Consider the following 24,817-nt stretch of genomic DNA (forward strand, 5'->3'; position numbering starts at 1 on the left):
AGTAATGATAGATGCTGTTTTACACTCCAGGAACATCAGCATTGGATAGAGTTTTGCTCGCAAGACATCAATTCTCCCTGATCCTCCAATCCGTTTCTCCTTTTAAAAGGGAAGGATCGTTTTTGAAAACAAACATTTGAATATAAATCTGTTCACTTTGATACTGTGCTGACTGTATAGCTCTTCCTTCCTGTGTGTGAGGCATTAAGGTTTAAATTTTGTTTTAGCTTCTTTGCAGCAACAACCATATTTGATCCAAATTTCCTCAAAGACTTCACTACATATGAGTCTGGACAGATATGGATGTAAACTGAAACTTGACAACTGCAAGGTAGTTACTCAATACTGTCATTAATTGGCATACGTTCACGCCACAGAGGTAACCATCAGTTTATCTAAAAGATAAACAACAAGAATGTTTGAAAAAGATAAAACATCATTTTCAAAATCTTGAAACTGAGACTTGAGACTTTTTCAATGTTCCAGCTACTTCATAAATAGAAGATTTTTAACCCTCTTCTATTTGTTTACTTTGTTTACCTCATGTAAAATCAAAGCACCATGGTTTCAAAAACAACTGCAAAGGTAGTAAATATGTGTTACCTTGAGCACTGTAAAATGGAAAGCTTGAGAGGTAATGCAAAAATGTATAAAAGGGCATGGTTAATAATTTCATTTGAAAGTAATTCTAAATGAGCTACCTGTAAAAAAAAACAAAAAACATGTATGAGTTTTACTTTTAGGGACAGTTTTTATGCTTTCTCCCTGTTTAACAGACATTTGTCAAATCAAACATAAATGTGTTTGTGTTTTTTTCAGGTGACAACATGGGACTGGACGAGAGCAGAGAAAAGCTTTACTGTGTATGAGATAATGTGCAAGATTTTAAAGGTAAGACAGTCTCTTTTATATATTTCATTGCCTGAACATTTAGAGCAGCGTGTCTCTCACTGGATACACTGAGAGAATATAAAGTAGCAAATAAAATCTGAGAAATGCACTTGTCTGACTCACTGATTTATTTCCATGTGTTCATCTCCAATCCCATAGAGACACTCAAGGTTCACATTTCATTTCTCATTCTCTGCAGGTTCGAGGTCACCTGGAATTTGATAGTGACAATTTATATGCAAGTCATTATCTAGAAACTTATTATGGTAAACTTAATTCATATAGATCCACATATTCAATCAGATACAGGCTGACCTTTGGCTGCCACTCAGGTTACATAAAGTTATGAAAAGATAAATTAAATTAAAGTAGTTGTCTGTTTATTTGTAATTGGCTTCAGGAAACTACATCGCTGTTGCTTTTTTTTATCTGCACGTCCGTCTGCCCATCTGCCTCTGATCCACATGGTAGCCGCTCTGTGTTTTTTCTTAGGACAATGACCTTCTGGACAAGAGGAAGCAGTGCTTCAGTGTCCAGACGGAGAGCGGGGAGGACATGTTCTTCAGCGTAGAGCTGGAGTGCGAGCTGCTGGTCTGGGAAAAGGCTTTTCAGATGGCCACTTTCCTGGAGGTGGAGCGGATACAGGTCTGCACCTAAGCAATAGGGAACGTGCAGGGAATGGTGATGGTTTCAATCAAGCACACGGTTCCAGCTCAGTTGTTTTAGTACAAAGATTGATAATGCTCATATGACGTTTCCAGCAGATCAAAAGAGGCTTTTGTGTCCTTGTGCAGCTCTTGTGGGTAACATCCTGTTCTCTTGTTCTGTAGTGTAAAACGTATGCTTGTATCATGGAGAGCCACCTTATGGGACTTACAATTGACTTCAGCATGGGCTTTGTGTGCTTTGATGCCGCTTCAAAGGTAAGTGGAGGACAGTCATCACCAAAAATATTAAAAAGAGATGATTTCAGTAGGAGATTTCAGACAACAGTGTTGTACACAGTGTGATGAAATGAATCACGATGCTTCAGCTTCCCCTTTTCTTTTTTCTGTGCTGCTAACTTATTCTGCACTGTGTGCATTTTGGGAGTATGAGCACATTTGTTTTGATGGCTGGTTCCCCCCAGCTCAAACCTCTCACTCCTGCCTGCAGTTCATTTTGGCCTTTCCCCAAATCTGAGAGCCACGCAGACTACTCCACTGGTGCACATTATGTGGATGAGCAGGACACAAGCGCTGCCATATTGTTCTCTAAGATTTTGGCCCTAATTCCTACAATGTGAAGCAACAATGTCCCCCAAGGATGATGAAAAATGTTGCCAGAGCATTGTTTACTGAGAGAACTGCACAAAACACAATCCATATGTAAACTGCAATTGCAGACAATACACGGGGTGGGATTACTCCATAATTAAAAGCTGCTATTGGCTAATTTCAGCAACCATGTTAGTAAGACTTTCAGTCAGAAACAACACAAATATAACAAGTAGACAAGTAGAGCTAAAATCTGCTGGCTCAGGACCCGGTGAGATGTTTTACCACATCTCTAGTTGTTATCAGAAGCAACGTTTCTGTATATAAAAAAAAAAAAAAAAAAAAAAAAAAAAATCCTAATTGGAACATACAGAAAAAAGATTAAACCAACAAGACATAGGGCTGAATTATTTATAACATTAAAAAACATGAATCACAGCATAGCCAGCTGGCTGTCAGCTCCCTGTGTTGAATTTACATGTTCTCACGTTTATAGTTTCCTCCGACAGTCCAAAGACAGCTCATCTGGGACACTTTACACTATAAATGTGTGGATAAATGGATAAATGTTGAAAGCCCTTACTATGTGGGCATAATCTGTTCAATGAATTCCGATAAGAAATACATAAAGCAAAATATTTAAATATAGTTTGAGGTCCTGAGTGAGTGAGTGAGTGAGTAGAGACTCGGAGGGTTCATCTCCTTGCAGGCAGATAGGACACCTGCGACTTTACACTGAGCCGTTGAATTAACAACGTAAATGGTCAGATACAAAAACCAAGAAACAAACATGAAAAGGGCGACTTGAGAGGGTCCATAACTGCATACTGCATGCCACGGGTGCAAATACTGTGCAGTGAGTCCCTGACCTTCACTGCATTTAATTTTCCTGCTCCCTTTCCTGTCTGCTGCACCTATCTGAGTAAAAGAAAAAGTTCCAACAAAATAAAGTTAAGCAAACATAGAAAAAAATATTGTAAATGTTAGAATTGCTTCTAACTTGTGTGTTGGAAAGTTCTTTCTGTGTATATTGAATGACAAATCATGCTTTAAACTGCTTTATTGCAATGATTTGAGAAGTTTTCAGATCCTTTACTCTTGTAAAAGGCAGGGCAAGTTCATTTATGTAGAACATTTCAACAACATAGCAATTCAAAGTGCTTTATATAAAACATAAAACATAAAATTTAAAACATAAAAGGCATCTAAACAAAATGTAAAAGCAACATGGGAACAAAAAAAAAAGAGAAGACACTAGACACCGACACCAGAAAAATAAACCATTTCAAGACCAGCATTCAGTTTTTTTGCTTGATGTTTATTTGTCCTTAAACAAAATCAAATTTGAATCAGATTTCAAATGAAATGGAAAATGCATCATAGTCGTATAGTCTTCGCAGGCCAAAAAAAAAAAAATCTATTATCTGTTCGGGTGTTTTAGTGTTTTCTGCTGGTTGATTTATTGCTCATGCTGCCTTAAGGCCCACGTTCTGGTATTACATGCCCACCTCTATAAAAACTAAAGTGCCCACAGTGCTGTTTAATCTGTACAAAAGAGAGACCGGGATTCTTCGCGTGGCACCAGCTGGTAGTGTGTCACCTCAGTGTCATGTCTCTGTCACACTGTGAGCATTTGAAGACTCGCTGTCTAAGAGGGCGAGCCCAAATTTACTGGTTTGTTTTCAGGACAGGTCAGAAGCTGTAATGTGATGTTCTTGGATGGTTGTTGAACATCTACATTGTGCTTAGTTTTTTTGTTTTGTTTATTGTATGTAATTAGGTTTTGATTTTGTCTTTTTTGAAAGAGGTCTAAAAAGGAAAAAAAACAAAAATGTGCAGTCTTTACAAATCTTTATTATTATAAGACTGAAATTGGGTTACAGGCTGACTTTAGATTGGCGGACGTAATTACATAAAATGAATAAAAATTGTAGTGGCTTTGAGGTGCCATTGATGTGCCACACAGTGTGCCGACAGGCTGCCAATGAATCTGCTAATGATCTGGTGATTGCAGCTTCCAAATAAATGTGTAAATGTCATGAAGTAAAATATAGAGGACAAGATTTTACCTCTGTAGTAAAGAATAAATATTCAAAGTACAAACATCTCTTCACTGTACTCTGTGTACTTGGAGATTGAACATACCAACATTGCAACGTTAACATGAGCTGTGCAGATTTTGAGTTGAGAGTTGTTGTTACCTAATGAGGAAAATGATTCCGTTCCTTCCGTACATGGAAGAAACGATGCAGATATAAAATTGAAGTGCTTGTGACATGAAGGAGACGCTGATATCTTCACTTTTAACAAGGTTAGCAAGAGCTGGATTGAATTTCAAAGGCAGAGTAGAAGAGGGGACACTTCTCCTGTTACACCCTGATTGTGTTTCATGAATGTCTGCTACGGTTTATAAAGACTGAAGTGAAAAAATATCTTGTGCACGGTGTGTTAAACATCATTTCTCCTTTTATATTTAATTAGGTTGGTGTTAAAGTAATGATGACAGTGTCAGGAACAGTGCAGCAGCATGTACATAACTTTTATACACGTGAAAAGTGTGGCCAACCTTCGGTGAGGGTTTTGTTTATTCAGTTTAGCACTAATTGAATCACTGAAGCTTGGCTTTTTCAGGTGAAATTGCTGTCGCTGGTTAAATTTCCCACTGGCAAAAATAACACGTTTTTATCTCACAGCAACCGGTACGTGGTTGATCCGCTGACGTGCCCCATTTCTCACTGGATCCATGTGGATTTCTTACATTAATTATTAATGAAACAGTAGACACAAGGAACAATTCACAAAATCGATTGCAGTAAATAAAGATAAATAGTTGTATTTTTTTTGTATTAAGTTACACTGATGTCATCTTTCATTTCAGGCAGTGCTGTGGAGATACAAGTTTTCCCAACTAAAAGGATCATCTGATGATGGAAAAAGCAAGATCAAGTTTTTATTCCAAAATCAAGACTCCAAATCTATTGAAGCAAAGGTAATTAAATCTGAGATGTTTAATGCTACAAGATTTTCAAGACAACAGGTTTATAGAAAACAAATTACTTGGGTATTGGTTTTGTTGTGTTTTTTTAGGAGCTGGAGTTCTCAAACCTCTTCGCCGTGCTTCACTGTATTCACGCTTTTTTTGCTGCCAAAGTTGCTTGTCTGGACCCGATGTTTGTGGAGAGCCAAGGCACCGCGACAACCACTGGGATTCCTTCTCTTTCCAGTCTCTCGTGTAATTCACAGACACCTAAACTGAAATACGCCACTTGACAGCTGCTGCTCTCTTGGGACCCCTTTTAAAAAAAGATGCTGCACTTAATCACGGCCTAAAATGGTGGACGGCAGGACAGGAAGAAGTTCGAACTACGTGGGGACAGCTGTGCACTCTGGTGGAATAAAAGACCTCTTTGTGAGCGAGACACTTGATTTTTCTGCAGACTTCTGTGGACCTAGACAAGAAACACTATTTCCAACAACTTCACAGAAAAACTCGATGGATGCAAAATGTGTTGATTCACAAATGTTTTTAAGTGATTATGTATTTTTCTTGAGCCTCAGACATCATTATAATCAACACGTCACAAAGAAAAAAGGCAGCGATACAGATTTGAGCCTTTTCTTTCTCCACTTCAGATGGTACATCACTTGAACTTCTGCAAGGAAAAGTCTGGACACTGGATATAATGAACTGATGTGGTATTATGACACTTTATGTCTCTTTTTTTCTGTCTTTGAGGTGAAAACTCTTATTAATTTTCAACTGATTAGAGTTCAACTAAAAGTTTAATGGCAACATCAATCTTTTAATATAAAACTATTTCAATTTTGACTAAATTTAATTACATATTTGTTACCTGGAAGCATTTAAATGGACGCTTTCGATTGGACCTCCTTTTTCTTTTGTCTTTATATGACGCATACCTACAAGAGGAAAGAATATAGCTATCTATTTCCTGGATGACTGGACAGAAAGGATATATGAAAGTGTAGTTTTTATAGTATAAATGAAGAAAGACACTTCAACAATGCTGTAATCTGGCAAAAAAAAAAAAAAAACTCTGAAAATGATTAAAAAAACACCTTCCATAATGTTTATAGCATCCCCCCCCCCCAAATTTGATTATGTAAATAAACACTGACATTCAAAGGAACTCGAAGAATTATGAATTATGGTGATTACTTGAGGGATTATGGCATTTGTTAATTTGATGTGCACCCAAAATGATTCGGTGGCTCTCTTCATCATTTACTCTATGGACCAATTTAGAGGAATACAATCAGCTATGGTGTATTTTTGGGGATATTTTATCTTTTTGTTTTCGACTTAAGCTTGTAAATATAATAAAGACAAACTTTACAAGTGAGAAAACACTGGGAGGAAAATATAAATATGTAGCATTATGGCCTCCAAAGGTTTGAGATTCCCCTTTAAACTTTCACTCTGTATTAAACTGTTTCTGAATGCTGCATAGTGTTAACTTAACTATCACATTCAAAAAGAGTTCAGGTCAATTAGAACAATTAGTCATGCTCTTACCTTCCATTTACAAAGAGGAGTCCAAACAGAAGAGGCCCACGGGTAAGTAAACTCTAGGGGATAGCAAATTAAATGGGGTCAGTTAAGTGCTTCGTACTGTGCGGCCTTGTTAAGCTGATATGAGTGTCTGCTGGAAACTAATGATGGTGCAGTCTATGCAAAGAAAGTCCGAGTGATGCTTTTGTGCTTTAAAATGATCTTGGTCGCATATACCCTTATAACACAGGACGTAGAGAGGGAGGTTGATTTTATTTTTTGCCGATGTTTTATTAACATTTATGCTCTGTAATAAATTAATAAATGAGACCTTTTATATCATGGCTCGGTTGTGATCGGCTTTACTTTCCACCGTTTGTGGGTAAACCACTGATTTTAACATTGACTCTATATACAACTGGACTTATAGTCACCGGTTCTGAAAAGTGAGGCCAATGTTGAAGTTTCTTAAAGGGGCAACCGTAAGTTGTTTAGTTTAAAATGTTCAAAAATGGACAAAACCAATCGACAGTGTCTGTAGAAACAGTAGTGTTGATGTTTTGTCAGAGATGTCTATGTACTGTGCAGCAGAGATATCTACTGAACTGAGTGTGCTAACCAGCTAGCCTCAGGCTGCTCTTTCTTATAATACCACTTTATACCACAAGATGGTACAGTGAGTCACCGTAGCGCCCAGCCAGCCAGAAGCAGTGTTTTCTAACCTCCTGCTATTATTTAACAGGAACAAAAAACCCAAAGATGGCTGAAAGTTTTGGCAAAGAGGAGCACAACAAGATTTACTTGTGCACCGCTGGAGAGACACCTGCTCTTGGTGAGTAAAGGAATGAAGGTTGATTCTGAAGTTGTTATGTTTCTGGTGAGTAAACATCTGTAAGTGCTAACTGTAGCTATGAAACCATGGCTCAAACAGGCAGCTCTCTGCAGTGTTCTGACCATCGGGCAGACGGGGATAAAATCCCGGTGAGCTGTGGCATCTGTGGCATCCGTGGGCGGCTAACTGTCAAAAAAAAAAAAAAAAAAAATCCAGGTAGAGATAGGTAGAGGGCCTAAGAAAAACATTTGTACTGGGGCAAATCACAATTAAATTATGCTGTAAGAGGACGGTCGTGTGACAGAGATAATTTGATTAAGTATGCAAGTGGTAAAGTAGGGAGGTAGGTTGAGGTTGGTTGGATGGATCCAACCTAGGACTTTCACCATAGCAACAGGGCTTCAGGTCTAAAGGATTCTTTCCACAACCAAGTTGTTTTGGTGCACAAGCTGAACCACGTGGCTTTATTTTTTTTTTTATAAACCTAACCATGTGCTTTTATTTTTTTTTATAAACCTTACCATGTGCTTTTATTTTTTTATAAACCTAACCACGTGGTTTTAATTTTTTTATAAACCTAACCATGTGGTTGTTTTTTTTTTATTAACCTTACCATGTGCTTTTATTTTTTTATAAACCTAACCACGTGGTTTTATTTTTTTTATAAACCTAACCATGTGCTTTTTCACAGCTAGGAGAGGCAAAACGTGACACTGACACAGTATGTTGTAGTGGACTGCCGGGTGTAGAACACGCTTTGGCGTGATACCAAGTTGATTTTAGAAATATGCTTTAAGTTTATTTGTCACAAAATTTACAGAATTTTTCCATGGACTAGCACCAGCTTTAGAATGAAGCATTCAAAAAGATTAGTCCAACATGAAAGAACCAGCAGCTACAATGTCACGTAAAAGCAGAAATATAAAAAAAAAAAGGTCATCAAAAGTTTTTTTTTTTTTTTCAGCAGGCTGCCAGTTGTGCGTTTCTGCTCGTCATAAGGACTCATTTGTCTCCTCGGCCATGTTTGGACATACTTTATTAAGACAAAAAAAAAAACCAAAAAACAATTACAATGATTAGAAGACACAAAATGTGATTGTGACCTTTATTTTTGTGCCAAACATTTACGGAGAAACAACACATTTTCAAAATGGACTGCACACACTATGAGAAATCAACTTAAGCCTGATAAAACAGGAAAATAACTTTTTTGTCTCTTAATAAGTTAACTCAATATAAGAGCACAGAATTGTATATGACTCGGTATTTAGCGGGTACCATTTTTGTAGTCGAATCTCATCCACATTAAATGTAATCACAGCAGTTCCATTAACTTTGGTGCAAGGCGTGACCTGAGAGTCGAGGTTGTAGGTCCCCTGCTTTCAATACTTAATGTGCTCTCTAATTAGCAATTACATTTTAGATAACGGTATATAAACTGTTCAATGGCTGTAATTGGTCATGTACATTTTAATGGATACTACGCAAATCAAAGGGGCCTATGTTGTTATTGGTAATTATGAGCTGAAAAATTATTCCATTATTGCTTACTTGCAAAGCTCTGCAATGAATGTAAAAAGAAAAAAAACCTTACAGAAAATAAATGTTACCTCTTCACACACAAAAACTACAAATAGAATAATCAGCCCCGTGTTCAAACAAAATATTTCTCATTACACCAGAACAAAATTAAGACCTATCACACTATTATATTTATCTATTTAACAGACAGCAGTGGAGTTTTGATCTACAGACTTCCCAGTGTCAAGATACAGTACAGCAAGAGGGCGCTACAACAAATCAACTGCAAATTAAACCGTGTGCAGAATCATATGATAACAATACATATATACCACTTGTATATTGAATAGAATTAATATCAACAACATTCAACTCAGCTTTTTGGAATACTAAATTATGCATTCAAAGTAAGACGAAGGAACTTTCCAACTCGGTGACGGTAAAGCGTGAAGAAAAAGTGTGAGCTATCAGATCGGTGATACAGTTTTCTTTTTTCACTGTGGAATGTTTTCTGTAGAAATATACCATCGTTTGGGTGAATTTACTGTGTCGGCAAAGACTCACAGAAATCCTACTGTGATAGTGTATGTTGGCACTTAAAAAGCCATCACTATAAGGGAAGTTCTGCAAGCAAATTGTACTTAAAACAGGATTTACATTACAATGAGTCCAGTCCACAATACAAATTAAGCCCAAAAAATGGCACCTTTTTCTATTTTTTTCACTTGAGAACTGCACATTAAGGTGCGTTGTTGGACATGTCTATCGTCCAGGATATAAAAGGCATCAAAATCCTCAACGATTCTGATTTTGCATTGTTGTCGATAAAAACAAAATTCAATAAAATAAAATTAAAAAAAGCAGTACTATACAGAAGATTTGTCTCAAGGCCATCCAATTGATTAATTCTCCTTCAATCCAAATTTTTTTTTTTTTTTAAATTTTTTTTAAAAGAAAGATTTTCAAACTTGATCACTTGGGACATCACCTCCCGTGACCAATCATAAGATGAGAAGCAAAGTCAGGAACACCCAAGACATATACAATATATTCATGCATGTACTCATTAGTGACTAACACCCGCCACCCCCTTCCCTCTAAAATCCCCATCCCTCTAAAAAAAAAAGCTGAAAATGTGAACCACCCTTAAACACGTCATCCATTTCATCTTTATTTTAAACCTTTGATATGATTTAACTAAAATATTATATGCAACCACAATGGAAAGAAAACCATGGAGAGGAGAGGGCTTACAACACCTTATCATATCAAGTAGTATGTGGTGAGAAAACACAAAAATGTTAGCACCCTGTAGAAAAAGTTACATTAAAAAGGTGCCCTGTAGAAAAATCTATGAACCAATCTAGTCTTTCAGTGAGCTCTTGTAACAGGAAGGTATAAAACACATTAACCTAAAGTGAAATACCAAGAAGAGTAACAACATAAGTGCCCCATTCATGATTACGCAAGAACGTCTTACTCTTTGACTCAAAGTGGGAGAGTGTGGCCTTGTTTGCTTTTCAGTGTGCTTTCGCTCCTTTCACCTTCAAGAGACACTGATAGTAAAGTTAAAGCTTCTAAAAAAAGGTGCAATAAAAGTCTTCATCTCAGCATGATCGTATTTTAACAAATATAGTAAGAACTTTGTTGTTTTTTTTAATACAATTTTTAATCTGCACGCTTCTGCAGAAATCCTGACATAAAATCTGAAAACTGGTCTCTGAAACTATGTCCATTTAGTATACTTTGTACATTGTTTTTTTTTAGTTTTTTTTTTTTTTTATATACAAATCAAATGAAAATGACAATCATAACATTATTATCCAATATTATCTATGACGTCTCTTTCCGATACAGTTTTGCCATCAAGATTTAATGGAAATAATGCTACATTTGTACTGAAAAAAGGTGAAGAAAAGCATTTCAACAGGCGCTGCGCCCACTTAGATGGACATCAAGTGAATCAGTCATTTCTCTCTGTAGTACAGCAAATATGCTTTCAGTGACTCAGGCAGCGGTAAAGCCATTATTTGGTCTCTCAACACGTTAGCTTGCTTGAGGATCTCTATGTCGCCAATGTCTCTCTCCTCTTCCTCCTCCACTTCCTTGTGTTCTTCCTCGTTGTGCTCCTCCTCTTCGCTCTCCACCATTTGGGGGATCAGCTGGTTGCCTACGAAAACGTAAGTGTTGATGCGTCGCCGCCGGCAACGCCTGCGTTTGCGTTTCTGGGGAACTCTTTGCACCATCTCTTTGCCTTGACTGTCCTCGTTAGCCAGGTTTCTGAGGGTGCGGCGGATGTAGATCCGAGACAGGTCCTGAAGGCTGCGGACAGTCACTGGAGCTGAGGACAAAGAGAGATGACACGGTCCTTCAGGGCGATGCGCCACAAAAATACAAATAATCCATAAAACTGCAACCAGTCCCCCAACTAGGTCAGCATAAACAAGTGAGGACGTGAAAGAGAAAACGGAGTCTTCGTAGATCAAGGAAAGAAAATAACTGGCTCTGTGAAGCAGCTGCAGGCCGAGCTTCATGTGTCAAAGCTAATACTGCTTTAAGGAATCGTCTCGTCACATCACTTTGATGACTTTAATATACTGCCAGCTTTAAACTTCAGGATGAGTTAGGCATAATAAAAGACCAAGAGTAAGTTTCTTTGTTCGTTTGAGGCCGGGTAACTTACGCAGCTGGACAGTGTCAGGCTTCTCTCCATCAGCCCTGCTCTGCTGGACCAAAGGGGCAAAGGACACCGCCAAGATGTTTTTGCTGTCCCATGTGCACTGGCCAGTTCTGGTTATCTGGGTCAGCTGCATAAAGACACAAAACCCGAACTCAACACTCGACTTCTATAAAATATGAAATACTGTGTTACATAAAGGAGCATGGGTGAAGGCCCTCAACCAGCACAGACTCTTTAAAATGTTGGGCATACTCTCTGTTATGTCTCTGTTTGCACACATGCTGGTGAACTTCCATCAGTGTCAATATTTAACTGCAACCGTGTAATCTTGCAAATTTACCACCTGCATACGGAGTATTCTTATGAGAAAGAGTTTCCGTGTTCGATTCTCGATACGCAGCGGCAATACACCGTAGCAATTATCCGTGCACAAATATTGTAGTTGCTTATTGACATTCACACACCTAATGATGCCACTCCAAACTCCAGGTGTTCATTATGGCTGTGTAACCAGAGAAATAGTAACCATACCTCCGGGAGAGAAACAGGTCCTCCCTCCATATGTATATGTGCTGCTACATCAAATAAGTGCTTCAAACATTGACTCTATTTCAACACTTGTTTGATATGCAAACCTACTTTGCTTAAAGAAAAGACTGATACACGTCTGAGCAATATCAAAACGTAAATGTGATGGCAACTCATTCAAACGTGCGCAAAAACGTGGAAATTTGTGGGGGCAATATCAGAGTGTAAATATACATTGCAAAATCTAGCTATATTAAGATCTATTAAATTTCATCGGGGAAAAAAAAAAAATCAATTGAGAATCTGTTAATGAATAAAATAGACAGACAGAAATGTCTGTTTTTGTCTAATCTGGTGGGTTTAAATACCTGACGATTCAAAGGAATTTATTATACAGAAAAATTAAACCAAAAGAAATTATGGAAACGCTTTTTATCAGGTTGTCTCAAAGACATCACGATACTATACTAGAGTTCAACAGAGGAAATAAGCACCAGCCAAACACAGCTTATTTATGCACAACCCGTGCATAAATAGGGAAAAAAGAAAAGAAAATTCACAAATATCTATAAAAACGTCCAAAATTAAAAGTTCACTCAAAATCCAGCAGAGTTTTTGCAACACTGTCCAAACCATCCGAACATTGCCAGGGATATTAGATGGAAAGCTCCCATAAAATGATCTCTGATGGTAGAAAAACTGCTACAACCAATGACTATTTTTCTAATTTATAAAGCTGACAAGTATTTTCTCAATAAATCAAATCCTTTGGTTCATAAAAAATGACCATCATCTCCCACAGCCAAAGGTGATGTCTTCAAATGTCTTGCTTTCAGACCAACAGGGCAAACCTCAAAGAGATTTAATTTACCATCATTTCTAAATTTTAACATTGGAGAAGCTGGAGCCTTGAAGTTTTTCTCATTTATGCTTTATAGATGACTTAAAGAGTCCGTTGATTATTTAAAGACAGACAGATTAATTGTTGTATTTCTACTATATAGTATATTGTAACGTCCAGCTCCATCAGACGCATCATTAAAATGTCTGCTGATGTAAGTTTGCCGTGCAAGATCCGTCAGTAAATGACAGCTATACGGAGGCTCAGGCCGTAACGAGAAATTACCAGTTCAGTGTGACAGTTCTTGAAACGCAATTAAAACCACAGGAGGCGACGGACTCAACAGGCATGGTAATAACATGTTTCCTCGGTGGGCGGAGGTGTCATGGTTTGGGGGGCATGCAGACTGCATTGCATTAATACCAGCTGGTACTGTAGATGCCTTAAAGCCAGAAGCAAAGTTCATCCATTCATAGCCGGAGCGTCTCATTTAGCTATATAATATTCATAATGCAAAGTCTCTGTGTGATTATATAGTCTTTCAATACAGCTAAAACATAGGGGTTTCCATTTTTCCGTTCAAACTGGACTTTTTTCAACTTGTATTTTAATTAAAGCTCATAAATGCAACCCGCTGAACAATGCTAAGGGTAATTTCTGGTGAATACATGAAAAACCTTTTATGTTTTAGAGGGTTAACCCCTGCACAAGTGACTATGTTAAAGATGGCGCCTATATTATGATACTCCTAATGCAGGCATATAAAATGAGGGAAAAGAGGGAGATACAGATGACAACATTTCAATATTGATGTTGGTTCTACACTGAGAAGTCTTTGAAGACAGTCCTTCATGATACATCTGCATTTTCAAAAAGGCCCCTGTACTGCCTTTCCTCTCACTGCAGTGAGTGTTTCACATTCGTCCACTCCGGAGAGTAATTTTCAAAAGCTCTGGAGGAGATGGAGAGGGAGACTGTCAGCTTGGTGCTGATGAAAGGCCACAATAGAGAGAAAAAGATGTTTTAAAAATTATTCACATTAGTGTGGTCATGGCCTGAGCGAATCTGGGCTGTAGAGCTTTCAAGCTGCTAAATCTTACAAAGATCTCTGATCAAAATTATGTTTAATCATTTTCTCTGACATGATTCACAAGTGTGCAGGCTATTTTCATTCCTACTAATGCCTTCTCATTCCTTTAAAAATGCAGTTTAATGTCTAAATGATTTCTTTTAAGTATATTTTCCTCTGTGAACTCACTTCAGAGTGTATTTCGGCCTGGAGGCCTGCCACCCTCACAAGTTCTCCGATGATTCTGCAGTTGTTGGATGCATCGGGGGGGGGGGGGGGGGGGGGGGGGGGGGGGGGTGTTGAAGTACCAGAAGGAGGTGGACAGTTTTGTGGACTGGTGTGAGCCAAACCATCTGCAGCTCAACATCAGCAAAACAAAAGGGTGCTGGTGGTGGTGGACTAAGGGCCAGAATCAGCTTCTTTTTTTTTTTTTCTCCCCTGTGGAGGCTCTGCTCCTTCAATGTATGCGGCATCATTTTCTGAGTCTGTGGTGGTCGCTGCTATTTTCCACGCTTTGGTCTGCAGGGGATAAAGGCTGAGGGTGGATGACACCAAAAAAAAAGTCAGCACACTTATTCTGAAGGCCGCCTCAATCCTGGGGTTGGAGCGGGAAAGTATGTGGGCAGTCGCAGAGAGGAGGATGCTGTCAGAACTCCTCTCAATCATATGCGACATCTACCCTCTACGGAGTTCTGGTTAGCCAGACGAGCACATTCATCCACAGAGTATTAACGGCTAAACGCTCCACTGAATGTTACAGATAGTCTTTCCTTCCCGTCTTCCCAACTCTCTGGTTTCACAAACTTGAGCAACTGTTACAAAACAATCACCCTGCAGGGATGAATCATTGTTTTTTCTGATTTTGACAAAAAAATAAAAATAAATAAACATCCAAACTCTGGGTCACATCTAATCTAAGCCCAGTTTTACTTTACTTTACCTCAGTTCCTTTTTCCATTAAATGCTTTAAAATGCCTAAAAGTCTGACCATGAATCTGTCACAATCTTTACCGTCCTTAAAGGAAGAGGGGGTTCCTGTCAACCATTTCACCACCACGATCCCAAAATATCCTAAATGCCCTCTTACATGCTCCGCAGTCTGTCCACATTCACACATCCGCCATTTTAAATAAAACATTTATTTATACGGCACTGTGTGTGCTCTGTACACCACTGCTTAAATCCAGGGGCAGTTGAGGCTCAATAATGCATGGGAAAGTTGCATAACCAGTCTTGTACTGTAGGTCAAAGCTATTTTACCTTGTTTTCCCTTATGGTGTTAGCATTTTGAATAGCAATTCAGATGTGTAGATTCTGTACCCGCCTGATGGCTTGTCGCACTCACCTGATCCTCTATAGGCATCACCAGAATGCCTCCAATTTTGAGCAGCACTTTCATGTAATTTTCATGGTCCTTCTGCACTCCAGCGCCACAATAAATGCGGTCGTATTGGTGGCTGTCTGTTGAGATTTCAAGGCAATTCCCCACCACAAAGACGGGTTCACAGAACTCAAACCTGTGCAAAAAATGATCAGAAGTGCAGTGAATAAAATATACAAAACATCCACGGTAAACATGTTTTTCTTTCCGTCTTCAGCACATTTCTAAGCTTTGACAGAATTATTCAAACTAGAAGAGGGACATAAACATACTTAATTTGTGAAAATGTTACTAACAGCTGTAGTTTGGAAACATCCACTTCTTTCTTTCTTTTTTTTTTAAACGTTTGTCAGCTGGAGCCAGCAACCAGTTAGCGTAGCTAACCTTTTTATCATACGGGACTTCCTGAGTTGTTTTATATTATCATGTTGACAATGAAAAACAACCCAGGAAGTCCAGTTTTAGGAACAGATTAATGCATTTAAACGCCGCTTTTAAAGGCTTAAAGGCCAAACCACTGCAGAGCGGGCTGTAAGACTCAAAGCGGCATATATTTTATCAAACTATAAATGTAGACATTAGAAATAATGTGCCCGAGTTACAAGGTAATCTACCAGGGATGAGCTCTTGCATGTAAGTGGAGGACCGTCGCAGTGCTTCGCCAAATTACGCTGCATTGCATCAAAAGTTGAGTCTGGTGTAAGAACACAGACATGTTGTACTGGAGCCCGTCGTATTGTCACCGTCGCTGCACTGACTGACTGACTGACTGGCTAACATCAGTCTGAATGCTGCCTTGGCTTAGACTGAAGGTGTGAGACAGCTAGCCTGGCTCCGTCCAACAATATCAAAAATCCACCCACCAGCAGCTTTTTGTTTTGTTTTGTTTAATTCATACTAAAACTAACAATTTGCTGTTTTAAGGTTGGTTATGTATCAGGCTGTCTCTTGGCTACAAGCAGGCAACCACCAGAGACTCTTGGAGGGTTTCTGGTCGCGGCCAAGAAATAGTCTGGCACCAACAGCAATTTGACTTTTTCCTCTTTGGATTTGTCAATCAGCAAATTTCTCAAAAATGAAATAATCTTTTTAAAGCATGTACTCACTTATCAAAGCTGTCACTATTCTTTATGAAATCCTCCAGTTTCTCTCTGGCATATTCAACAACGTCCTTGTGGAGCTCAACTCCGTGGTTCACACCAAATGGCCCTTGAGAGAAAAAAAAAACCCAACAGAACAATATTTTCTTAAAAATCCATCATTGCAGTGTCAAAATGCTGCCTATTATGGTGTTATATATACTAGTGACTGATAAAAAAAAGTCAAACAATTTCTGGTTTCGGCTTCACAAATGTGAATCTGCTGCTTTACTTTAATTTTGTGTTTCACAACAACATTTGTAGACTTGGGATTTAAAAACTGTTAATTTTTTGGACATTTTATAGTCCAAAACGTTACTTGATGAATTTGAAAAGTGATAATTGCAGAAGATCTAAGCACTTCTCATACACTGTAGTAAAAAAAAAAAAAAAAAAAAAGTAAACAAAGATTACTACCTATGATGAGTCCAACCATTGTGCTCAGGTAGCCGGTTCCGCTGCCCAGATTGAGAAAAGAAAGTCCCGGCTGCAGTTTCAGGGCCTCCATCACCTCGGAGTATATACACGGAGCAGACAGGTGTATGTTCCCGTGCTTCCACGCCAAGTCTTTGTAGGCACTGTCCCGATAGCCGTCCAGGTAGTAGTCGCCCCGGTCTATGGCCCGGAAAGCCTGTTCAACTTTCTCCGTGCGGATGTACTGAGCCTCTTTCAGATTATCAATGAGGTCGTCGTTGTCCTCCCCGGCGCTCACAGCTCCCCCCATGGCGAAAAGAGACGAGACACGCAAGGGTCGAACTCGTATTCAGGATGAGTGATTCCTCCTCAGAGTGGCATGGAGATGAACGTCTGGCTGAAGGATCCTGCCGCTGTGACTCGTCAAATGTCAGTTCAGACGACGTTCATGTCCAGGCAACAAGTGACCTGAGAGAAATGATAAAAAACACATTATGTCAACATGCCTGCTTGAGAATACAGTGTCTGCTTAAATATACAAGTTAAGTGAAGATTTAAGATGCTGATAAAAGGAAAGATTTATTAATCCACAACTTGTATTGGCTTTTGATGAAAAATGTATAAGCGAGCAAGTATTATTCTTCACGACTGTTTTATGAATTAATTCCCTTCAGGATGAAGATTTCTTCAATTTATATCTTGCAGAACCTTTGCAGAAGGATCAAGGAAATACTTTAGCAGCGTTTGTGTGAATATTTACTCCAGACAACATATCTATCAAACTGTCATGTTTGAAAACAATTAAATAACCCAGCAACACAGAGGCTCCCCTTATACTGACGGGTTAAGTTGTATTAAATGTTTGTAGACCCTTTTCCCAGCAGATACCTGACATGTGATAGCAGGAAGAGCACAAGCACAATTAATAACCTTGATAATGTCTCCATTCAATTTGGCTTCAAGCGCCCTGGAACAATACATGCTGGCTCGGTGTCATGGCTTCCAGGAAGGCTGAATGGAACAAAACCATCATTATTGTAAATTGGTACCTCTGCTTTTCTTACAGTAACCTGAAAAAATATCTGATGTAAAAAAAAAAAGAAAAAAGCTCTATTTCTCACAAAGTAAAACCTATTTTTATCATTTCTATAACACAGTACTGTAATCTACCCCACACAAAAGATCTGCACGTGTAATGTAATTTGTGTATGTTTGTTTTAGCTGATTTGATTCAATAATCAATTAAATCAAAGAAAAATGCCAACAATGTACTTCTTCCTGCTACTTAAAAGTGAATATTCAAAGGTTTTTGTACAATATCGACTGAACCTCTTTAAATTTTAAACTGCTGGTTGGACAAAACAAGCAATTTAATATTACAAAAAAAATATTACCCTACAAAGTTGTGATGAACATGTTTAAACTTTTCTGTGACATTTTATAAACAAATCCAAGTTTTGCTGGAGGAATCAAAAGTGTAAATCGTCATTAGTTGCAGACTTTCAGAATAAGATTGAATTCCCTGAATTTAAGATGCTGTCAGTCAAAAACATCTGCAGCTGACAGCTCCAATGTCATGTCACACACTACCGTGGAGTCGGCTGCGTCCAGAGGGTAAATGTAGAGTGATGTAATATAAAGCTGACATTAGGGGACGGCAATATGGACAACCCCCCCCCCCACCCCACCACCCGCTTATAGCATAAGTAACTTTATACTGAAATATAACAAGGTAGTTTCTACATGATCTATTACAAAATTTTAATAGACAAAACAAGCAGACAAAAATGACTTCTTTTTTTTTTTTTAGCCAAAACTGAAAAAGCTAAAATCATAAACAAATCTTATATTTCCATATAAGCCTGATGGTCTTTTACACGGAAAAGAATAACATTGTGTAACCATTATGGCAAAATGTTGCTTCACAGTATATATCATCATATTGCCCCACCCTAGTTTATCAAACCACATGCAGGGGCTATGCTCTTGAAAAAAGTTTTGTACGTGTATATCTGCAAACCGAGACATCATAAAATAATAAACACACCAGCAGCAATCGAGAGAAAGTGCAAGAGTTTTGTTTTGTTATTTTCATCTTATTATGTTTAGTTATGCTTTCCTCTGGTGTGCATGTCACATGTGCAGGTGTACAGAGACTGGTTAAATTGCATTTTGAGGACACTTGACCAACTATATTGAAACAGAAAATTGATGTCTGCAGAGAAAGTCAGAGGTGACGCAACACTGGCTTCAAATTGCTGATAGTTTCTGTTCCATAACATTGTTTATCCACATGAATATATGAGAACCTCATAGGCCTGTGTTTTAGATAAAATAGGATTTCTGGGGCTTTAGAAGATACTTAGATTAGAAATAATGAGCCACTGGATTTGCGATACCTCACTATAAAGTACAATTGTCGCAATAACAAGAAAATTCCCCAACACATGCTGTTTTTTTTAAAAATATTTTATAAATGCTTTGATAGCAGAAATATCCAACCCTGTGTAACATTAGCTTGAGATGCAGCCGAGGGAGACAAGTTTTGAATTCCTTCTCTGCCTCCTCAGCATCTCCACATCTGACTCAGCTAATAAAGATTAAATTCAGAGGTGACTTTGTAGTCAGAGGCCTGGGAGGTAATTTTCCATTGGCTCTTTCTTGCAGGCAAAAAGAATCATTGATTCGCTCTCAACATCACTGGACATACAGCAGTGTATTTCCTATCCCCCCTTTTTCTTCTTAGTAGGCATTGAAAGAAATTCCAGGAAAATGGGTCAGAGGAGGTGTTCAAGTAAATTGCTTTTGGGGCCCTGCAGAACAGTCTTACCACTGTTAATCCACAACCCTGAAACAGGGGGTCATTATCAAACCACTCCTTTAAGACAGACGCATTTGTTGCTATCGTGAAGCTTGTTTTAAACAGAAAAGACACCTCTCTGTAAACAAGAATCCCCTGGTAAACACACACACACATGATGTCCTGGGTTTTCCCCTGGCGTTCACTGAAAAGTACATCGACGTCATCTCGGGTCATGAGGGGCTGCCATGACCCGGTTAGAAACACCTCAGTGAACTTTGCAGGATGACGAAACATGTAACAGATCCTCCGGCTGCACGCGATCAGCTCTGGTGCTGCAACTAAATACCAAAGGCCTATCTGGGCAGCACACTGAGACGGACGCACAGCTGATCAACCGTCAAACAGGAGGAGGTACGCTGGACAATCCAGATGTTTACCAACATCTACAGTGTACGCTCAGAGACAACTCGCAGTAAATGTAAGCAAAAAAACATTCGGTCCATACCTTTGCAGCTTATTACCAGAGCACTTTTCTAATGTCAATTGCATTAGTAAAAAATAATCACACAGGTATCAATAAATCTTGCCACTTACAAACAAAAGCCTCGCTTTTAGGTGTGGGCAGAATGTGCTCTGGTGTTGTAATACCTGAATTCAAGCAATTGTAATTCCTATAAGCAACAATAGCCATTAAAAATATAGACTCAGTGGCCACTTTATTAGGAACACGTACACAAATTAAAGCTGTTTTATCATAAAGTTTACTTTTACGACTTCTATAATGTCCAGGTTTGTTGACACTGCCTCAGAGGTGTTGATTTGACCATGCTTTAACACCGAGGTCGTAGATAGAGATGGAGTTTTAGGTTAGGTTAGGTTAGGTTAGGTTAGGTAGTTACTTTATTAATCCCCGAGGGGAAATTTTTTTCGCTACAGCAGCATACAGAAGCAATAAGATAATAATAGAATAATAGAAAAGCAATAGCAGTAAAATAGCAGTAAACTACTGAACTTGATCAGAGATGTTTCTATTATTCTGCCCCTGTCATGTAAAAACTAAAAACACATGCTAAAACTATTGGATTATTACTTATTGATTACTTTGAAGTCAGCAGTTACCATAACTGAATTTTCAATGGTGTCAATAAATAAGAAAACTATTAACTTTGTACAGCTATATTCTATTTCACAGCAGCTGTGTTGAATTGCGTTAGATTGTACAGATGTACCGAATAAAGAGAGTATTTGTGAATAATTTTCATACTGTTTAATCCAACTAGCATAAAGAAATCCTTCCTTGAAGCGGGTGTGTGAACGTTTAGTCCCATTTTTACTGCAGGAAAAATGTGAGCATGTAAAGTTCCCAGTGAAGGATAAGAGACGACATTAAAAGACTTGACGGGGTGTAATCAATAAACCCTGGCTGAGTGGGAAATGTTTTCTGCTACCAATCTTGTCAAATGTATTATTAAAACAACATGTGTGCAAATATGTTCTACAAATGCAAATTTCCCAGAAGTGCTCAAGTGTTCGGAATTCATTATAAATCATGAGCAGCACAGTTTTTATCTGTGCAAAGACGCAACTGAAAGGAACGGCACTGTGAAGAATAGAAAACATCCGTACGCTCGACTGTAATTCAACACAATAGTTCTGTAATATGTACTAAAACTAAATTTAGCCACACTAATGGCGTGGCTCCAGGGAGAGCAACGTTGGTTGGTTTGTCTTCTGATACTAATGAATCTGATGATTGCCTGAATCCTCATCTTGTTACAAGCAGGTAAAATCTTCCACTTGTCCAACACTTTATTTCTTGACGATATACCGCAAACGCTAATCGCCTGGTTCCCGTTAAATCTTTCTTAATCTTTTCTGTGGCATGACGGTTATGTTAAAATTCCCAGTTTTCACACTTTTTATTGCAACTTCTTAAGCTAAATAAAGTAGTTTAACAACTTACTTGGATCTGCTGGAAAATGCACCAAGCTAAAAAAAGAAACAAAAAAAAAAAAACTAAAAAAATATTTTTTGCAGCTACTTGAGTCTTCAGAGATAGAGACACTACAAACCTAATATAATAGAATATGATGCATTACTGTAGATTATAGTACAGTAACAGTAGACCTACAGTAGCCCTAAAGTTGTTAAAATGATAAACTCTAGCAGTAAAATGCACATTAATGCAGCAGTAATACTAATCCAGTAATATATACATATACATATCTATACTTTTCTTGTTTTATCTTTTTATTTTGCACCGTGGCACTGTGAGAAACAACATTTCAATCTCTGTATTTCTTGTACATATGGTGGATTGACAATAAAGTTGACTTTGACTATATACATTTATAAAATACTAAAACACTGACAGGGAGCAATTTCTGCATTGTGTATACTTTTACTTTTGATACTTCAATTATGCTAATAATACTCACATAGCCTACTTTTACTTGGGAAATGTTTACTTATAGCGAAGTATTTCACAGTATTTTCGCATTGCATCTTCGCATTAGTACTTTTATTTCAGTAAATGACCTGAATACCTCCTCCACTGGTCGTATGTAATAATATATCAGTCAGAGGGACTAAACCAGTACTTTTACTTTAATATTTCATCTACATTTTGTAGCTAAAACTTGAGTACTTTCACTTCAGAAGGATCTCTTCATGCAGGACTTGTGATGAAGTGTTTTTAATTCGCTGCACTGCTACTTTTTACTTCAGGGAAACAATCGTAATACTCTTCCTCCACCATTACGCGTGTGTTTATATTTCCCAGTTTCCCATGCAGCGGCGGTCGCCAGATGTTGCTAAAAAAAAAAAAATTCCGCCGACTGACACCCGACGAGGCCAATCAGCGCGGCGCCTGGTCACGTGCTGCAGTTGCCACACAAAGACGGCAGCCCGTCAGCCAATCAGCGACGCGGGCACTTTCTTCGCACTGCGTGTGACGATGGAGCAAAACAACAACAGCGTTTTTCAAGAAAGCGCTCTCGAAAGCCTCGTTTAATCGCGGCTCTTCCTCGAGCAGACTCGTCCACGTCTTGTTGGGGGGGGGGGGGAGAAATACGTGGCGAGTCCAAAGCATCCACTGCGGCGGCGAGGCAAAAAAAAAAACACCCGACAGAAGCTGCGGCGTGTTTTCACCCCCCAGCTTTTTGTTTCCACCTGTCGACCAAAAACGCAGCTGCTCGGTCAGCTCTGCAGTGCGATTAACCCCCAGTCTGTAGCGGCAACTACCTACAACCGTTTCGATAAATATCAGCCAATGCAGGTTTACATAACTGCTGCGGGAGGGGGTGTAGGGGGTGGGGGGAAGAAATCCATCAAACAAATAAAAAAAATAAAACCCAAACAACAACAACAAAAATGTCGCTGATTTCTCGGAGCCTCTTCCGCATGATGCATCTCATCGCACGTTCGTGGCAGGAAAGTGTCCCCGAAAGCCCCGCTGCTACGGGCCGTGCGCACTTTGACGTGATAATGTCCCGTGTGTCAAATGTCATGTGGGGGGGGGACAAATGTCGGTTCCAGACTTTTGGGGGAGGTATTTTTTTGGGGGGTTAAATCATCTTGCGTGTCGGACAACGTCGCCCGAGTTGCGGTTAAGCCGGCTAACGTTAGCTTGTTGCGGGCCTGAGTGCGCCATCGTCAACACGAGAGACAAAGCAGGGTTAGGTAAAGCTCGCCTCTTCCTTATCCTGCCCGCGAGCAAACGCGCCAGCACAGCCGGTCTTGCAAAGTGGCACATCCATTATAAAAAAAAAAAAAAAAAAAAAAAAAAACTTAACACGAGTGTTACCGGGACGCGCAGCCCAGCTGGACAAACCTGGCTTTAGCGGACAGACAAACGGCAGATAGCTGAGAAGAAATGAAGGAAAAAAAAATAAAAATAAAAAAAAAAAATACTCACAGCGCCGTGTCGCATTTACTCACTCCTGGTAAACTGGATGCTTCGTGCAACGCGACGGGTACAGCGACGGACACGTTCAGACGACAGCAGCCTCTTCGGGGGGGAAGCTAAGGACTGGTTTACCGGGCTGACTAGTTAGTTGGTTAGGTAAAGTATGAACGGCGAGTCGATGTGACGAAGTGGAAGAAGAAAGAAACAGCTGAGCAGAGGATGTAAACACAGGTCACGTGGTTTAAAACTGTCGATAGAGGGAAGCACTGTTGCACAACCGCTCACATCCATCCATCTATCTATCTATCTATCTATCTATCTATCTATCTATCTATCTATCTATCTATTTACTTATAAAACTGTGTTGCCTCATGCAGGTTAAAATCGGCACTTTTTTTTTTGCATTCTATGTTATTATATTTTCATTATATTTGCCCTAAAACAATACATTTACCTTGAAACTGAAAGCTCATCTCTAACAATGCTGAAGTATATTAAATATTATTCCTGAATTAGTTGCCCTTTACTTGTTTATCTTTTAGACTCTTTTTTATTATAGAATTTTTTTTTTTTGTCAGCCTACTAGTAAATAATAGATGGGGAAAAAGAAAACATATATCAATATAGAATTATTTGTGCACTTAATTTTGTAATTTGCTATTTTTATACTTTAAATATCAGTGTGTCCTCTGTCCAATACCATCTATCTATCTATCTATCTATCTATCTATCTATCTATCTATCTATCTATCTATCTATCTATCTATCTATCTATCTATCTATCTATCTATCTCTGTCTGTCTGCCTATGATAAACACAATTCCTAATGATTGAAAAAAAGAACCTGTGAAGAGAGAAAAAGTTCTGTCCCATGTGAAAAGCTCATTCATTATCATGGCTTTAACAAGAGAATATAAAAAAAGAAAAGATCCTGAAAAGCCTCCTGCACCTTCTAACCTCACAGAGTTCCCTTAAGGAAAGGCCTAAATTTAGCCTGCAGATGGTTTGTGGCCTCTTGTGGTAGTGTGGGAAAGGACGATCA

General features: G+C 38.7%; 2 protein-coding genes across 5 annotated transcripts in view; one reads left to right on the plus strand and one right to left on the minus strand.

Moving 5' to 3' along the window:
- sntg1 (syntrophin, gamma 1) overlaps nucleotides 1–7,004 on the plus strand; it is a 34,237-nt gene extending 27,233 nt beyond the window's left edge. For all 3 annotated transcript variants that reach the window (XM_069157528.1, XM_069157526.1, XM_069157529.1), the window contains 5 exons: nucleotides 820–891; nucleotides 1,384–1,536; nucleotides 1,722–1,814; nucleotides 5,026–5,136; nucleotides 5,235–7,004. In XM_069157528.1, the coding sequence (XP_069013629.1) occupies nucleotides 820–891; nucleotides 1,384–1,536; nucleotides 1,722–1,814; nucleotides 5,026–5,136; nucleotides 5,235–5,417 (612 nt within the window). In that variant the 3' untranslated portion in view covers nucleotides 5,418–7,004. The remainder of the gene's footprint in view (nucleotides 1–819; nucleotides 892–1,383; nucleotides 1,537–1,721; nucleotides 1,815–5,025; nucleotides 5,137–5,234) is intronic.
- Nucleotides 7,005–8,583: 1,579 nt separating this feature from the next.
- Nucleotides 8,584–24,009, minus strand: pcmtd1 (protein-L-isoaspartate (D-aspartate) O-methyltransferase domain containing 1). Of its 2 annotated transcripts, none has more exons than XM_069157530.1 (6): nucleotides 23,785–24,009; nucleotides 17,069–17,533; nucleotides 16,619–16,721; nucleotides 15,477–15,648; nucleotides 11,697–11,820; nucleotides 8,584–11,354 (listed from the first exon to the last, which is right to left on the minus strand). In XM_069157530.1, exons 2-6 carry the CDS (start codon nucleotides 17,373–17,375, stop codon nucleotides 10,981–10,983), a joined length of 1,080 nt encoding a protein of 359 aa, XP_069013631.1. In that variant the 5' UTR covers nucleotides 17,376–17,533; nucleotides 23,785–24,009; the 3' UTR covers nucleotides 8,584–10,980. The 2 variants fall into 2 exon arrangements, with proteins under 2 accessions (XP_069013631.1, XP_069013632.1); XM_069157531.1 differs by lacking the exon at nucleotides 23,785–24,009 and adding an exon at nucleotides 17,996–18,385.
- Nucleotides 24,010–24,817: the final 808 nt, after the last annotated feature.

This window comes from Embiotoca jacksoni, unplaced genomic scaffold, assembly GCF_022577435.1.
Source record: "Embiotoca jacksoni isolate LCO1_2020_lvr unplaced genomic scaffold, fEmbJac1.0.p SCAF_22, whole genome shotgun sequence".
Taxonomy (NCBI): domain Eukaryota; kingdom Metazoa; phylum Chordata; class Actinopteri; family Embiotocidae; genus Embiotoca; species Embiotoca jacksoni.